This window comes from Mus pahari, chromosome 1, assembly GCF_900095145.1.
Source record: "Mus pahari chromosome 1, PAHARI_EIJ_v1.1, whole genome shotgun sequence".
Taxonomy (NCBI): domain Eukaryota; kingdom Metazoa; phylum Chordata; class Mammalia; order Rodentia; family Muridae; genus Mus; species Mus pahari.
In genome coordinates this window covers 79,349,928-79,366,223 of record NC_034590.1, presented here as the reverse complement: position 1 = coordinate 79,366,223, position 16,296 = coordinate 79,349,928, and the positions used below count along the sequence as shown (strand labels likewise).

Here is a 16,296-nt window from a genome sequence, read left to right as displayed (position 1 = left end):
TAATCACTTGGGGCTTTAGGGGAGGTGGGGAGTGGGGAAGGGAAAGAGAGAGGAGTAAGTTTCAAGCCTAATATGGACAAAACAGATTCTGCCTTCTCTTTAGATCTGTGACTGTGGCCAGCAGGTTTGGAGACTGAAATAGCCCCATCTGTATTTGCTTAGCAGCCTGCACGAGGGGCCAGCACCTGCTGTTTTGCTCACTCCCCACTAGGTCCTGCCAGGCACTCCAGGCCTCTGAACCCAGAGGCAGCCATGGGGTCCTGCCAGCTCCTTGCTGGAGAATGAACTCACTCTAGTCTAACAGGGTTGCGCCCGCCTGCCAGGGGTGCTCACAGTATGTTTTTCTTCAGCTATGCACCTTTTAAACCCCTTCCCTTTTTTGTTCTTGTTCACTTCATAGCATACCTCTACCCTGTGTCTCTGTGTTCCTTCCCCTCCTTCCTATCAGAAAAGAGCATGCGTTGGAGGTAAGACAGCAAGATGAAAGGCTGCACAGGCTCCTGGCTACAGCCTTCTACTTATACAAGCTTAGGCAATGGCTTAATCTTCATGAACTCAGCTGTCTCCTCTATAAAACTGGGTGATAATGCTGTTCTCATACTCTTTTTGTATATAGTACCAGGGCTAGGACTCTGTTTTAGGAGACATTTCATAAAAAGTCATTCCCTTCTCTTGTTTTGCTTTTGCCTTCCTTGGGCTCGGATCAAAGGGACAAAAGAGGTATTTTGCAGTTTCCCTCATGATGATGGGGAGGGAGGAGATAAGGCCACATGTCCTGTTCCTAAGACTGTCCACAGCCCCTTCTTAGGGGCTGGAGAGATATGGCTCAGTGGTTAAGAGCCCTTATTGCTCTTGCAGGGGACTCTGATTTGATTCTCAGCACCTACATGGTGGTTCACTACTGTCTGAAACCCCAGTTCCAGGGGAGCCAGTGCCCTCCTTTGGCTTCATGGTCACAAGGCATACCTGTGATACACATACAAATATGCAGCAAAACACTTATACATAAAATAAAATGAATTAATCAAAAAGATTAAATTTAAAAAAAAGTCATGAGTCCTTTTTGACATCACATCCTTTTGGGTAGCATCCTTAGGTGTGTAAATTCACAAATCACCCTGTAACCTCTGCCATGCTGCCGTGTCCTCTGCCAGCCACTGTCTGTGTTTTCCTGGGATAAAGGATAGAACCTACCTGGAGCTTGGCAGGAGATTGAGTGTGCCCTCAGGGGATAGTGGCCTTTCTTTGGGAATCTGGTTGAGTTTAGATGTTGGAGTCATCCTTACTAGAAGGACTAGATAAGGTCCAGATCAGGTCCAGAGAAAATGAGACAGATGTGGTATTCACACATTCCTTGTCTCTCCCTCTCCCCTCCTGTCCAGCCAAGTGGGAAAGGGCCTCGGTTGCCAGAGGTGTACTGTGTCATCAGCCGCCTAGGCTGCTTCGGCTTGTTTTCCAAGGTAAGAGGTGCTGACTTTCTCCCCATCCCTGTGACAGCCCTCATAGGAGTATCTGCAGATAGCCTAGATAAGAAAAACGCCTGTGTGAGAGAGGGCATACAGAGCAAGTACAGGTGGGCTCTCGGAATCCTGTGTTCCCGAGCCTGGCTTACTGCCTAGCTACCTGGCATTTCCCCCAACTCCTGGGTTGACACTGACTGCTCTATAATAGCCCAGCCTGGTCCATGGACAGAGCTGGAGTCCTTGGAGAAGCCAGGAGTACTCAGGAAGCTGTTTCATGGTGTTATTTCTTTTGCCCACTGTTTCCTTCTTGGGGACTAAAGCAAGCCATCAAGAGAACTGAATGGTCGCTGAGGGCCAAGAGAAACGGGAAGGGTACAAGATCCTGGCAGGACAGCTTTTCTGTCTCTAGGCTTCTGGTCCAGCTTGCTCAGAGGCCAGGTTGCCCTCTTCTCTGTCAGAGAGGTGGAGAAGGCAGCTCCCAACACTCTTTCTCTTTGGGCTGCTGGTGGTGGGCACAGGTCCTAGATGAGGTGGAGCGCCGGCGTGGAATCTCAGCTGCACTGGTGTACCCCTTTATGAGAAGTCTCATGGAATCGCCCTTTCCAGCCCCAGGGAAAACCATCAAAGTGAAGACATTCCTTCCTGGCGCTGGCAATGAGGTAGGGAATTGCTGCAGCTTTCATTTCTGGCCTTGGGTCTAGAGAAGAGCCTGGCCAGCCGGAGTGCAGCCTCTGGAGGGCGTAGCACACAGCCCTTCCGCCCCCGTCTGCTCCTAGTCAGTAAGAACAAAAACAGGAGCCCAGGAGGAAGTGTTGCCCAGTTACTTCTGCTAGGGACTTCTGGGGACTTGTGCCCTGGATTCATATTGATTATGGGCATTCACAACTGGAGATTATGCCAAACTTTGGATGCAGTCATGAGGATAAAGAGCGACACAGCTCTGTCCTCCAGGACATTTTTTTTCCTAGATGGGGACCTGCTGTTAAATAGTTATATTTATAAACAGTCAATTCCTAAGTGTCTATAAAAAGAAAGAACAGGATCCTATGAGAATATAGGATTTAGTTTAGGGGTCAGAGAAGGCCTTCCCCCAAGAAAGTGCCATTTTTCCAAGGGCCCCAGCAGTGCACAGGAGATGGAGCTGGAGGAAGATGATTGCAAGTGTGGGAACAGCAGGTGCCGCACAAGCACTTGAAACAGGGTCCAGAGGCCCAGAGGGTGTGAGGAGACGTAGGTGGGCAGGCAAGGGCCCAAGCCCAGTGTTTGTGCCTGCACACACTGAACAATGCTAAGAATCTGGGGGTTTATCCAAAAAATGATTAAGATTCACTCTGATGTGTCTGACTGCTGTGCGGAGAATAGGCAGGAATGAAAACGGAGGCAGCTAGAATACAGTTGCAGTAACACAGGCAGGAGGTAAGCCTGGGCTAGAAGATGGTAGGGAAGGGACAAGAAAGATGGATTTGAAACAGTAACCCTTGGAGTTTTCCTGGAAGTAGAAAGATGGCAGTGGGGCTGGTGAGATGGCTCAGTGAGTAAGAGCACCCGACTGCTCTTCAGAAGGTCCTGAGTTCAAATCCCAGCAACCACATGGTGGCTCACAACCATCCGTAACAAGATCTGACACCCCCTTCTGGAGTGTCTGAAGACAGCTACAGTGTACTTACATAAATAAATAAATAAAAGAAAAAAAAAAAAAAAAGAAAGATGGCAGTGGTTCTTAAGTCCAACCTCCAGCTTTCTGTCCGAGGGAAAAGGGTGGGTAATGGAGCCATATCTTAATGTGAGAGCTTATGAAGGACAAGAAGGAGAGTTCTGTCTCATAATTTCAGTTTGAGGTACTCATGAGACGATAGTAACAAAGTGCATAGATAGGGAGAAATGAAAGCCCAGTTCTGAGGAGCCCCAAGTAGAAGCCCCGTGATAGAGAGTCGCAACTCTGAAGCTGGAAGACAGGAAATACGGAGAGGAAGTGGCTGAGAAGCCAAAGAAAGGGAGTCGTAAGGCATAAAGAGTAATGTGCCAGGCAGGTACCACAAAGGTGCAGCAAGACGCATTGACAAGGAACAGACTCCAGATGGAGCCTGTGGCGCCTGGCAGAGTGGAGAAGTAACAGTTTGAGACAACTCATGTAGACAGCTCTTCTGGGGTGTGGCTTTGAGGAGAACAAGGTGGGTGGGAGGAGAAAGTAAGCGGAGCTTAGGGTGGGGCCAGGGTGAGAGGGAAAGGAAGGTGTTACTGAAGATGGCTGTTTGCATGCTGCAGGAATTGGCCCTGGGTGAGGACATTAGCAATGCAGAAGAGGGAAGGACAACCAACTGTCACCAGAAGGTGCAGGCAGGGGTCTTCATGGAGGCCTTCTTCTGTTAGGAGAGGAAGGGGAAGATGGTGGCTTGTAGACTTGGATTCTCAGGAGATGGCTTTGGTTTCCTAAGAGTAGAGAAGAAGGAGGCGTCTCAGAGTAGGAGGTGGGAAGATGAAAACAGCTGCCACAGAGTGGGAGGGCTGACCTCAGAGTCACAGAACTGTGCAGGCAGTGACACGGGTCTGTTGGCATCTCCCTGAGAGTCTTTACATATCCTGGGGTTAGCGAGACTTGGACTTTGGTGATTGGTAGGATAGTTGACCCTACCTTGACAGCCCAAGGGCTTGCCCTGGAGTTCTTCAGTTCCTAGGTCACTTCCTAGGCCTGGCTGCTTCTCTCTGACCAGGGCTACTTCCTATCCCCTGAGTCTACTTGTTTTTTGCCATAAAGACATTTCCTTCTTACAGAATCCAATCACTCATACTATAAGACACCTCAGACTCTCGGGAACTGCCCAGAAGTGGGCAGGTGCCAGCTTCTCACCCTAGACACAGCGCCTGCCTTCTCTGCAGATCTCACTATGCCCTTCTTTCCTACTGCTATCTGTGGGCTGTCCCACTACGCTACTGTCGGATTCTAGAGGCAGAGGCAGTGTGGGGCTGGGGGTTAGAGGCTAGAAGCTGGAGAGTAGCACTTATTAGGGCTACTTGCAGGGCTCCCAGGAGGCAGGGCTACAGAGTTTTGTCTTGTTTTAGGATGGGGACAGATATTGGGTAGGGTACAAGGGTTCTGACTTAACTGCTATGGCATGTGCCCATCAAGCACTTAGGGTTTCCTCTTCATTGTGCTGATCTTCCAGGGGTTTACTACCTGTCAAGAAAGACAGTGCACACAGCTCTTGCAGCCCCTTCATCCCCGTTGATGTTTTTCAGAACCCAGGGTGAATACTGAGCTAAGAATCCTTCACTTGCAAAAGCAAACAATGCTTAGGGGACTGGAAGTAACCCAAGTTGGAGATGAGAAATGAGGCTCTGTAAGTGGCTGGAACAGATCTGAAGCAAGACCAGTTGAGACACCTGGGGCAAGCCCCTTGAGGGGGTTAGCTGACACCACAAGGCCATACGGGATAGTTTCTTACCCACAGTTCTCAGGAAGCCTGCATATCATTGCCGCTCTACAGATGATGATGAGTTAGCAGTTCTTCCTGTCACTGCGGAGGTCATTTGCAGGTCCCCCCACAGCCATGCCGCCAGGGAAGGGGCTTTGGGAGCTGTCACACAGACCTCTGAGTAATCCTTAGAGGAAAATACTTTATGAAGACCTGGCTTCATAAAGGTAGTCCTATATCCTTGCAAGATTTTTTTGGAATAGCCAGATCTTTCCTATCCTTAGCACAGGGCTTATGGTGGTAGAGATAAGGGGCAGGACGGCAAGACAGCCATCGGAAGGAAACTGTCGTAGGAAATGGAGGGTACATGGCAGCAAGGACAACAGCATTGTCTCTCCAGACATGGTAGAGGTCAGCACTCCTAAGTACCACATTCTTCCTGTGGCCTAGAGAGCAGTGGTTGATTGTGGGTCTGGTCAGTGTGCTGACGGAGATGACAAAGAAGTCAGGAGGAGACTCATGCAAAGGGGGCTGTGTGACTCCCTGGTTCTCTGTATCCGTGGGAGCAGTTGGCTTGCCTTACTTTCCTCAGAGCTGATGTTTGGTCCCTAGTGCCTTCCCATCTTCACACTTAGCCCTCCTACCCATAGGCTGGGCATTTGCTAGGGGCAGAGCTAGAATCGGAAGGAAGGGAGCCTGGGTCTCCTGCATCATAAGGGGATTGGAAGCCTTGGAAGGAGATGGCTGAAAGGGAGAGCAGCCAGTGGGCACTGTGTGTACAGTCTGGGCTCTCACCTAGCCTTCTGCCCTGCCTTCACTTCCCCCCAGGTGTTAGAGCTGCGTCGGCCTATGGACTCCCGCCTGGAGCACGTGGACTTCGAATGCCTCTTCACCTGCCTCAGTGTGCGCCAGCTTATCCGAATCTTTGCCTCATTGCTGTTGGAACGCAGAGTCATTTTTGTAGCAGATAAGCTCAGGTAGGGCCCAGGAGGCAAGGAAGGAGGGCGCGGGTGGCGTATCCATTAATGAATTCAGCAAATTTTTATGAGTCTTGGTGTATCCCACACATTGTGGTATTAGAGTGCCTACTTCTGTGTGTGCACTGTCCAGGTAAAGATGACATAGAGGGGCCGGGCAGTGGTGGCACATGCCTATAATCCCAGCACTTGGGAGGCAGAGGCAGGCGGATTTCTGAGTTCGAGGACATCCTGGTCTACAAAGTGAGTTCTAGGACAGCCAGGGCTACACAGAGAGACCCTGTCTCAAAAGCCAAAAAAAAAAAAAAAAAAAAAGATGACATAGAGGAGGGTTGGCAGACCTGTGGGAAGGGGATGCATAGTAGGATCGAGAACCCAGTTGAGGACTTGGCTAAGGAAGAAGAGCGACACTTCCTGTGCATTGGCCATGTATGTACAGGTGCAGGAATAATTGTATGGAGACGGTAAGTGGCAAGCAACTCCAGCCAAGCTGCCTGTGCAGAATGCTGAGTTTCAGAGCTAATGGACTCCAGGAAGGGCTGCTGTGTGAGAGCTGCTAAGTTATTCTGTAGAGGCTGGCTGAGGGAAACATGGAGAAGTGGTGAAATAATCCAAGTTCCAGAGTGCTATGGAGAAGGACAAGATGGGGCCTTGAGAGATGCCTAGGACAGAGGTTACGGGGGGGGGGGGAGGGAAGAGATTCAGATACTGGAGGTCTAGAGATCTGGGACAGTTTGAGGAGGCTAAGAAGAGCTGGATGGATCCGTAAGACTTGGTCCAACAGAGAGGCACTTTTAGAGGTAGAGATCTGTTGGTGACCATAGGGAGCAGTAAAGGATCACAGACCTGAGACATCCAGGAAGAGAAATGAGTTCCCGGCAGCTGAGGTGTTTTGTTTAAGAGCTATAGAGTGCATGCAGGGAGAGGATGGAAGGCTGGGGATAACGTGTCACTTACTCTTATCAAAGAAGTCAAGGCAGTAGTTTTTCTAGCACTGTATGTGTGCTGTGCCTTGTGCCAGGTGCTAAGAGGAGGGCAGTACAAGCTCTTGCTGGCTTCTCCTCTGGTGGGTACCAAATCCCTGGTGTACTTTCTTCTGTATGCATAAGGGGATAGCTGAAAAGAAGAACTCTCCTAATTGCTCTCTCAGGCAATGGGCAGGAACCCAGGCCAATGCTCAGCTTAGAGAAAGAAGGAAAAACTAGAATGGTGGTCGCTGTTTGGAGACAGGATCTCACTGTGTAGCCCAGGCAGGCTTTGGCCTTGCAATTCTTGGGCTCCATTCCTGAGTTTGATATTAGAGTGGGCACCACTACCCCTTGCTGAGCTGCCCACTTTTCCAAGGATGGTGAGATTAGGAAGTGAAGCTGCTTCTCTCATACTCCTTTCATAGCTGTGGAGCTCTGGGTACCGCAGTCTAGGTCAACTGTTCTCAAGCTTGGGTCGCAACTCCTTTGGGGATTCAAACAGCCTTCTCACAGGGGTTGTCTAAGACCATAGGAAACACACATAGTTACATTATGATTCATGACAGCAAAATTGCAATCATGAAGTAGCAATGAAAATAACTTTATGGTTTGGGGTCACCAGAACATGAGGAACTGTATTAAAGGGTTATAGCATTAAGAAGGTTGAGAATCACTTCTCTAGGTATTTCAAGGCCTACTTTGCCTTTGTAAAGGAGCCCAGTCTGGCAGCTAAGACTAGCGATGAATGGCAGAGTGGTATTCTGTCCAGCGTGGCCTCGCCAGATTGGAGTGTGGCCCCTGACAGTACCTGGACCCTGAGTTTTCTATTCCTGAAGGTGTCACACACAGACACCCACTCCCATACCTCTCCTACTCCAGGCTAACCCTCTCTTTCCACCCACACCACAGTCCAGCTCCTGTAGGGCTGTTAAATACAGCTGTTGTCTCCTGTGGTCACAGCTGCGTCTATACACATTCCAGGAAAATACCCCAGGCTCCTGGGGTTGGGTCCACTTGGCATACAAGTGTTACCAGTCTTGGCTCTCAGGTCAAAGAGTCCTTTTCATGGGAGTCTGCCTGTCTGGAGGGGATGGGTAGCTCTGCAGTGAAACACGGACCTGAGCTGCGGTGCTCACAGCACTGCTCATGCCCTTTGAAGTTTTTCATAAATCCCCCCGCATTTATTTATTTGTTTGTTTATTTATTTATTTATTTATTTATTTATTGGTGGTTTTTGGAGATCGGTGTATCCCTTGGCTTGAAGAGGACCTTTCCCCGATCTTTCCCAAATTGCTTTCTTGCTGTCCTCAGGAGAATGGTTTTCAGGGTCAGGGCACCTAGGTCTCTGGGCACAGCAGTATTTTTGGTGCCCATTAGGTGACAAGTTAGTCACACAAGGGCCTGGCTGACTATCATTGCCTTAGAGAAAAGGAGCAGGGATTGTTTTTTGTAATAAATAGGTCTTACTTTTTGTCTCCATCAGGGGATTAGGTGTAAATGTGTGAGTCCATGCTACAGCATCCCAGGGAGAGCCCAGATACTTTTTGGGCATGGGATAGATTTCACAGCATAACCAAGAATGATCCCAAACTTGCTGTGTTTCGTAGCACAAAGGCTGGCTAGGAACTCACGAACCTCAGTCTCCTAAATGCTAGTTATGTACCAATAGGCCCAAGGGACCCAGAGTTTTCCTGGGTGATGGGTGAGGTCCATTAATGCAAAAGAAAATGAGGTTTAAAATGAGCTGGGTTCTAGGCCTTTTGTATCTTCATCAGTGATATGGCCCCTAAGGGGAAGGTCTTTTCTTGCTGTGTTGTCCAGGCAGGGTTCAGATGATCATCAGTTATAAGCCTCTAGCTAGCTGCTTCTGCAGTGCTTGTCACAGCACTTGGCTGGTCTGGAGGTGCTTTGGCTTGTCTCCTGGCAGGCCAGCTGTGCCTGTGTCTCACACCAGGCCGCTGCACAAGCTGGGTGTGTGCACTCTGTTTTGCCTGTGAACTTCAGGACTGCCCCACTATGCTCGCCCTCCTGGTTCCCCTTTGGTCATTGGGCTCCTGTAGATTTCTAGGTATGGAGGCCTGGAGCCCCCTCCAGGACAAGAAAGGGATGACCCCAATGAGACCTGAGAATGGTGTAGACCACCACAGCACTCTCCCTTCAGTCAGATCACTGTTACTAGCTAAGGAGAAAGAAATAGAAAGCCAGAGGGCAGAGCAGTACTGGGCTAGAAGATGGCAAACCTGGTTGTGTCCTGGCTGCCTTTTATGACAAACTGAGTGTCCCACAGAACACAGCTGTGAAAGGTGGAACAGTCTGAGGGACTTCTGCAGGGTTTTCCAGCTCCTGCATACTGGAGCTTTGTGATAAGCTCCTTTGTGCTTCCTAGCCTGAGCTAATACTCCACCAGCTCATCTGGGGGTGAGTGTGCAAGCATCTATGTGTGAAGGAACCTGTGATAGTTCTCTTGGGATTATAGACGTGTATCACCACACCCAGCTTTTCTGGGTAGCAGTGTGAAAGAACAAGACCTGGAAGACTCACCTTTGGGCTCTGTCTGGGTGATATGTGTGTGTTTGTGTGTGTGTGTGTGTGTGTGTGTTTTGTTATGCTGACATGCATATGTATGCAGAATCCTTTGTATGTTCAGGTGTGCAGAGCACATACCTTTGTGGCTGTGTCTTGGTAGAGTCCCTAAAAGTGCAGCTCATCAAAGGATATCCTGAGCCCCTATAGTTTCTAATTATCTTTCCCTGAGGGTGTTGGCCCTGGGCTCAGTTGCCCTGTCTCTCTGTCTGTCCATCAGTACCCTGTCCAGCTGCTCTCACGCGGTGGTGGCCTTGCTCTACCCCTTCTCCTGGCAGCACACATTCATTCCTGTCCTCCCAGCCTCCATGATTGACATTGTCTGCTGTCCCACCCCTTTCCTGGTTGGCCTGCTCTCCAGCTCCCTTCCCAAACTGAAGGAGCTGCCGGTGGAAGAGGTAAGCCAGCTGGGGCAACCAACTGGGGGATGGGGAGGAAGAGAGAAAGGCTGTTGGGGTCTTACCTCAGACCTGGCCTTCAAACAGCTTCTGTACTTTCTCCTGGGAGGTTTATCTGGCTGACTCTTTCCTGTCATCTGTCCTTGGGAACATGGGAGGTCTGGACACCTATCAAAGGCATTGCAAGACTCAGTCCCTGATCACTGCTTCTGACCCTTCCCCAGGCACTGATGGTGAATCTGGGATCTGACCGATTCATCCGACAGGTAAGAGCCACATATTACAGGACCTGGATCTGCCCCAGGGAAGGGACTGGGCACTCAGTAACCACCTGGCCTGCTTTTTTGAGCTTTGAATTTCAAACTCACAGAATAGACAGGGGTGGAGAAAGCTGATTTCAGAACCCTTAGCCTCAGTGGGATCTGCCTTTCTAGCTTTTGTTGTTGGTTTGGTTTTTTTTGATATAGGATCTCACTCTCCAACTCTGGCTGACCTGGAACCTGTGATAGTTCTCTTGGGTGCTGGGATTATAGACGTGTATCACCACACCCAGCTTTTCTGGGTAGCAGTGTGAAAGAACAAGACCTGGAAGTTTAAATACTCACCTTTGGGCTCTGTCTGGGTGGTGTGTGTGTGTGTTTGTTTTGGTTTTGTTTGTTTTCTTTTGAGATAGGGTCCCAATGTGTTTGAGCACATAATCTAAAAACAGAAAATGGACCTGAAAATTTCTCTGAGCCAGTGCTCTCATCAGATAACACCTCTCTAGAGATATTCTGGGGATTATAGACACCACTGAATCTGCTTCGTAATATAAAGGCTCACAGTCATTGCTGCAAAAAGCCTTCATTAGTCATGGAATCTTCTTGGCTTCCCATAAAGGAGCATAACCTAGCATGTCCCCTTTGGGAACAGACAGCCTATTACAAACCACTGATATAACTAAGGACTCCCCAGTTTAAAGCACCAGGATACAGCCACTGCACCAGAGTATAGCATTCTCAGTATAGGTAAGGCCAGTCTCCCTGCTCCAAGCTCACTGTACTTCCCACCCGAGTGAAAGTAGGATGATAAGAGAGATGGAGTAGGAGATCCTGGATGGTCCAGGCTAGTGTCCAATGAATTAGCTGCTCTTTAATCTGTAACTTGGGCAAGTTTCAAACCTTTCTGTGCTCGCTCATTATACAAGGTGATAATAGTGTCAATGCTGTTAGAAGCTCTCTGAGCTGTGGACTGGGGCCTGTCTCAGTGTCCGCTGTGGTCACCCCTGCTGTCTCTTCCTCCTGCAGATGGATGATGAGGACACACTGTTACCTAGAAAGTTACAAGCTGCTCTGGAGCAGGCTCTGGAGAGGAAGAGTGAGCTGATCTCCCAGGACTCCGACAGTGACTCTGATGATGGTGAGGGTAGAATCTGTCTTCTCTCAGTCTGGACTTCACAGACCTTGAACTCTGTACTGAACACTGGCCCCTTTCTGGCTGATGAAGCCTAGGTGTAGGAACTGGGTCACTCTAGTTAGGTCTAGTGCCTTTTCTGCCCCTAAACATGTCACTACAGACTTCTTGATGACAGGAAATGAATCAATCCTCCCTCTTAAGGCCTTGTTTCAAGCCACTGCCCTCACTTGTGAGGGATGTGGAAAAGGTGATGCTTTGGTCGCCAATTTCTAGGAAGTATTTGCCAACTTCTATGCTTAGAGCAGTTTCTGACCTCCAGGAGCTCATAGCTAGGTGACAGCTCTTATGCACAACAGATGGTTTCAAGGACAGTATGAGTGCTGGTTAGAAGCTTGTTGGGAAGAGACTAAAGCAATGGGGGATCGGCCTTATAGAAGCTTGAGCTGAATGTGACTTTTCTTTTCCCTTCTAGAATGTAATAGCCTCAATGGACTTGTGTCAGAGGTGTTTATCCGGTTCTTTGTGGAGACTGTGGGTCACTACTCCCTCTTCCTGACACACAGTGAGAAGGGGGAAAGGGCTTTTCAGCGAGAGGCCTTCCGCAAGTCTGTGGCCTCCAAAAGCATCCGCCGTTTTCTTGAGGTTTTTATGGAATCTCAGATGTTTGCTGGCTTCATCCAAGACAGGGAGCTAAGGAAGTGTCGAGCCAAGGGTAAGGTCCCAGGCACTGGGATGGGAGCTGGGGGCTTCTCTAGACTCAGTGTAACTAGGTCATTGTAGTGAACTGCCAACTAGTAGGCTAGATGTCTGCCTTGCCCCTTTGTATCTGCTCTGTGTGGTCCGTCAAACACTCATGTCACCCTTTTTCTCTCCCTCGTACCTGCTGTCCATCTTTCTCAGGCCTCTTTGAGCAGAGAGTGGAGCAGTATCTAGAAGAGCTCCCTGACACTGAGCAGAGCGGGATGAACAAGTTTCTCCGTGGCCTGGGTAAGTTACTTGTTACTAATGAAGGTAGCCGGGGGGGGGGGGGGGGTGTGCTGTTCCCTAAAATACTGTGAATCTAGGCCCGCAAATATGAGAGACTGTAGACAGAGCAAGAGGAAGCAGGTACTGCTTTAAGAGCATTTAGCACAAGATTCACAAGAGGGAGCCACAAATTCTACCATAATTTGTTTGGTCATTTTGTTGTTGCTGTCACTTAAGTTCACAAGTTGAGTGCCACTCATCCTTGTTCTAGGCTGTAATATACAGAAGTCTTTAATGCCAGAGTGCCAGTTCTATAAAACCCCAGTCCTTCAGGGACCTCAGCTAGTGTAATTTCAAAATCATAGCAGGGTTTTTTTTTTTTGTTTTTTTTTTTTTTTTAAAGGCAACAAGCCACAGATGCAGGGTGTTGCCCAAAGTCACACAGTGGCTGATCTGTGTCCTAAGTTGTTTTCCCTACCTTATCAGAGCTGTCATTCCTGTCTGTCAAATTGATCCTTTTTGCAAGGAAAGGAAGAAAGGCTAGGAGAGAACATGGGTGTTGAAAGGGGATCATGAAACATCCTCACCTTTGCTCTCTGTCCCGCAGGCAACAAGATGAAGTTCCTCCACAAGAAGAATTAAATGCCTTTTCCGGTAGCAGAGTCTAGTACTTTGCAGAGCACAGGGAGAGGGCCCAGCCTGGGACCCTGTGGCTACTTTGCCTCTACAGACCCCACCTCCAAGCCAGTCCACCTCTGCCTTCACCATATTCCAGGATACTGTTTGTAAATAATCTGCTGTAAGCTTTCCTGTTTTTGTAACAAGCAAAGAGAATCTGGTAAATATTTGTATATTCCCAAAGGGCCAGGTGCTTTCTTGCCTTGTCTGAGCTTGGATGGAGTCTTGCTGGGTGCTGGTGACTGGCCAATTATGTGCAGCTGACTGTCTCAGCCAAACCACTGTTTCCTGAACACTTCTGGCCTGTCTGCCTGAGGCCCTGCTGCCAGTCTCGGGCCCTGGAGAGCAGGTGCTGTCTTAATTATGTATAAGAGGACTGTTTTTTTGGTTGTTTTTAAATCTAGAGTTTCTAATTTTTTTCTTCTTAGTAATTCCCCTATCTGCCAAGCCTTTTGTTTCTGAAAGGCAAGGACCACTTTGCCCTTTTATGCAATGTAGAGCCATGCTCTTGGGCCTGGTCCTTGTTCCTTCCATCCTCTGACACGGTCAGTGAGTCATGGGAAGTGGAGCTCCCGTCAGTCAGTGGTGGCCATGATGCGGTACAGGGCATTTCTCCTCCCACCATCCACAGATGTTCTCAATAAACTGTACATTCATTTTGGCTTAAGAGTCCTACTGTGTTCCTTTCACTTTCTACAGTTCTCTCCAACTCAGGTGAATCTAGATGAGACACCATGACAAAGAGGCTGGGTTCCTGGCCATCCCTGAACTTGAGGTCTCAAGGTACAAGACCAGTCTGTTCCCATTTAGCTTCTTTCTCTGGGCAGCCACCAATTGGGGTTTCCAGTGATGGAAAGGATGCTCTTTGCCCCTGCCCCTTGCTATCATTAGGCGACATTACTGGGTAGCCTCTTCATCAGCAGACTAACACTGAGCGTAGACTCCCTGTTCCACTGCCAATGACTCCTCCATGTCACCCTCAGGTTTCTTCCACTAGAACACTGAAGTGTATCCAGAAAGTTCAACTACATTCTAGAGAAGAGGAAGGAAAACTCATGAGAACAAGGGCTTTACTTAGGTTTCCTACCAAGGCCTTCACAGAACAGTTTGGCAGGATGTGATCTGTAACATTCCTTGTCCTTGCACCCTAACCTACTTGAGTCTCATCCTGGGTTTCTTTCCATCCTTTCCCACTGATGCCCATGGAAGCCCCAACCTGCTCAAGGTAGAGGCTTTGTTTTCTGGGAAGGCAAAATTTTCTTCTGAGATTACCAGAAAATTCATCAGAGTTGGGTGTAGTAATTCAGACTTGGGTGCTTTCGCCTTCAACCTGGGCTGACAGTAGACTCCTTAGGAAAAACACCCAGTTCCCTAAGGTGCTTTTCCTTTCTGCCTGTCCCCACTCCCAATCGACTGCAGACCGGAGTCTGTTTTAAAACTTACATGCACTTAGGGACTGGAGGTCAGAGGCTAGAGGTTCAATTCCTAGCATCCACAGGCACCTGTAACTCCATCTCCAGTGGATCTAGTGCCCTTCTGGCCTCCAAGAGCTCCTGACATACATGCAGGCAGGAACATCCTTGAGTATACACTTGATGCCTTGGGCGGTACAAGCCTGGTGTGTGGCTGGCAAAATGTATTAAAGGATCTCCCTAATTCTCAAGCCTATCATATCCAACTCTTTAACAGCTAAAATAACTTACATCTTAGTATAGTGTTATAAAAACCTGTCTAAACATATGCTTTAGGAGATAATGAAGCCACCCGCCTAACCCTTTAGAATTACTGTGGTTATGTACACAATTGTCATGTTACAGACCCTATAATTGTCCCAACAGCCACATATCACCCCCCACCCACAAGCAGAGACATCACCTGGACCCCTAGTAGTACTGGGGGTGACATACACATCATCTCTAGAGCCAGAAGTCTTTTGTTCCCATCTTACAATTAATTTTTCCATATTAAGTGATCTCAATTTATATTTCCTCTTAATATATACTTATCTACTAAAGCAGCGCCAGTACTAGGCATACACAATCTACTCTCTAAAAACTCAAGAGTTAACTTTGGTCTACTGTTGCAGCTTTAAAGATGTAGACAATCAGGATCTTGGGCTTTATTTACTCCAAGGTACTCTTTACATAGTTTCATCTTTCTAATAGTTCAAAGGCCACAGTTCTGGTTCTACAGTATTCCCAATCAGTGATGTCCTGTTGCAGGTAGGCATGCTCCCTTGGAACACCTTGATGCCACCAAGAAAGTGAAGCTGGATGGAACCTACTACATCCTCCCTCAAGTTTTCCATGCTAATCTGTCCAGTAATAAGTGGCCAGTCCTGAGCCACCTGCCCATCACAGTAAGCTTACAAAGCTGCTAGCAATCTGGATGGCAAGGTTTTTCAAGAACTTTGGATTTTCAGGAAAACCCATCTCACTTCTGGTCCTCGGGATTTTGAGACCAGGTTTCACTTTGGGCTGAAAGTAATGGCATTCATCAATTGCTCAAATATCAAGACCCATACATAGAGCACGTGGGGATGTAGGAATTTACAGCTGTGTAAAGTTGGGGTACATTTATTCCCACAGACTGAGTGACTCTCAAGGCCCCCCCCCCTCTTCCTAGATTAGGCAGAGTCCCAACACACAGACAAGGATGCAAAGACCACGTGGAAAATGTTAGCATTTAATTAACCTCCTGTGGCTTCTAAGCCACCAGAACACAGGCACCTCCAACACCCTTAATCTTCTCTTCAGCTCTTCTGCTGAAGAATTTGGCCTTCACGATGACAGGCTGCTTAGGGAGCTTTCCCTTGCCCAGAACTTTGTAGTAGCCCTAGAATAAGAAAGATTCACAACATACATCAGACAATGAACACCCCAAGATTCAGGTAGGACTTATTCCCTCTTTTCAGATATGTAAAGCCTGGCCTTTAACTCAAATGTAGATCAATATGGCATCAGAGACTCACCAACTGCACCTCCATAGTTGTTAGATTACAGCATGCGCCACCCCCAGACAGGCCATGTTTCTGATCTGGGCACTAGAAGGGGCACTGAAGGCCCCTACCAATGAATCAAGACCAGCAGATTCTCTTCGAGAACTATAGCACACCAGGACAAGTACCATGTCAGGATGTGACTCTAGCCTCGGCCAAATAAATACATTACCCCCACTCCTGACCTGTCACACCCTACCAAATATGGACAATATAGGCTAGAACTGATGGGTTTATGAAAACCTCCCCATGGTTTCGGTCTCTGCACTTAGGCTGGATTTGGGGGGCAGGGGGAACAGAGATGGGGTGGGTGTGCTTTTACAAACAATGTAGGGCCTTAAATAATGAACACTTTAACCTCCAAAAAAAAAAAAAAAAAAAAAAAAAAAAAAAAAAAAAAAAAGCAAACCTATTAGAAATGGAAACAAGCCGGGCGTGGTGGTGCATGCCTTTAATC

The 16,296-nt window shown here is 48.3% G+C and overlaps 2 protein-coding genes and 1 non-coding gene across 11 annotated transcripts in view; 1 reads left to right on the top strand and 2 right to left on the bottom strand.

Annotated features, from left to right (window-relative positions):
* St5 (suppression of tumorigenicity 5) overlaps positions 1–13,502 on the top strand; it is a 155,822-nt gene extending 142,320 nt beyond the window's left edge. For all 9 annotated transcript variants that reach the window (XM_029536900.1, XM_029536896.1, XM_029536906.1 and 6 more), the window contains 9 exons: positions 1,383–1,460; positions 1,982–2,122; positions 5,705–5,853; positions 9,625–9,802; positions 10,027–10,068; positions 11,089–11,200; positions 11,670–11,909; positions 12,098–12,184; positions 12,771–13,502. In XM_029536900.1, the coding sequence (XP_029392760.1) occupies positions 1,383–1,460; positions 1,982–2,122; positions 5,705–5,853; positions 9,625–9,802; positions 10,027–10,068; positions 11,089–11,200; positions 11,670–11,909; positions 12,098–12,184; positions 12,771–12,805 (1,062 nt within the window). In that variant the 3' untranslated portion in view covers positions 12,806–13,502. The remainder of the gene's footprint in view (positions 1–1,382; positions 1,461–1,981; positions 2,123–5,704; positions 5,854–9,624; positions 9,803–10,026; positions 10,069–11,088; positions 11,201–11,669; positions 11,910–12,097; positions 12,185–12,770) is intronic.
* Positions 13,503–15,506: 2,004 nt separating this feature from the next.
* Positions 15,507–16,296, bottom strand: part of Rpl27a (ribosomal protein L27a) — a 2,911-nt gene continuing 2,121 nt past the window's right edge. Inside the window, exon 5 of the mRNA XM_021208377.2 lies at positions 15,507–15,676. Within this exon, the coding sequence (XP_021064036.1) occupies positions 15,548–15,676 (129 nt within the window). The 3' untranslated portion in view covers positions 15,507–15,547. The remainder of the gene's footprint in view (positions 15,677–16,296) is intronic.
* On the bottom strand, positions 15,865–15,995 carry LOC115062849. The gene has a single exon (XR_003842768.1). It is a non-coding gene; the product is annotated as a small nucleolar RNA SNORA3/SNORA45 family (small nucleolar RNA).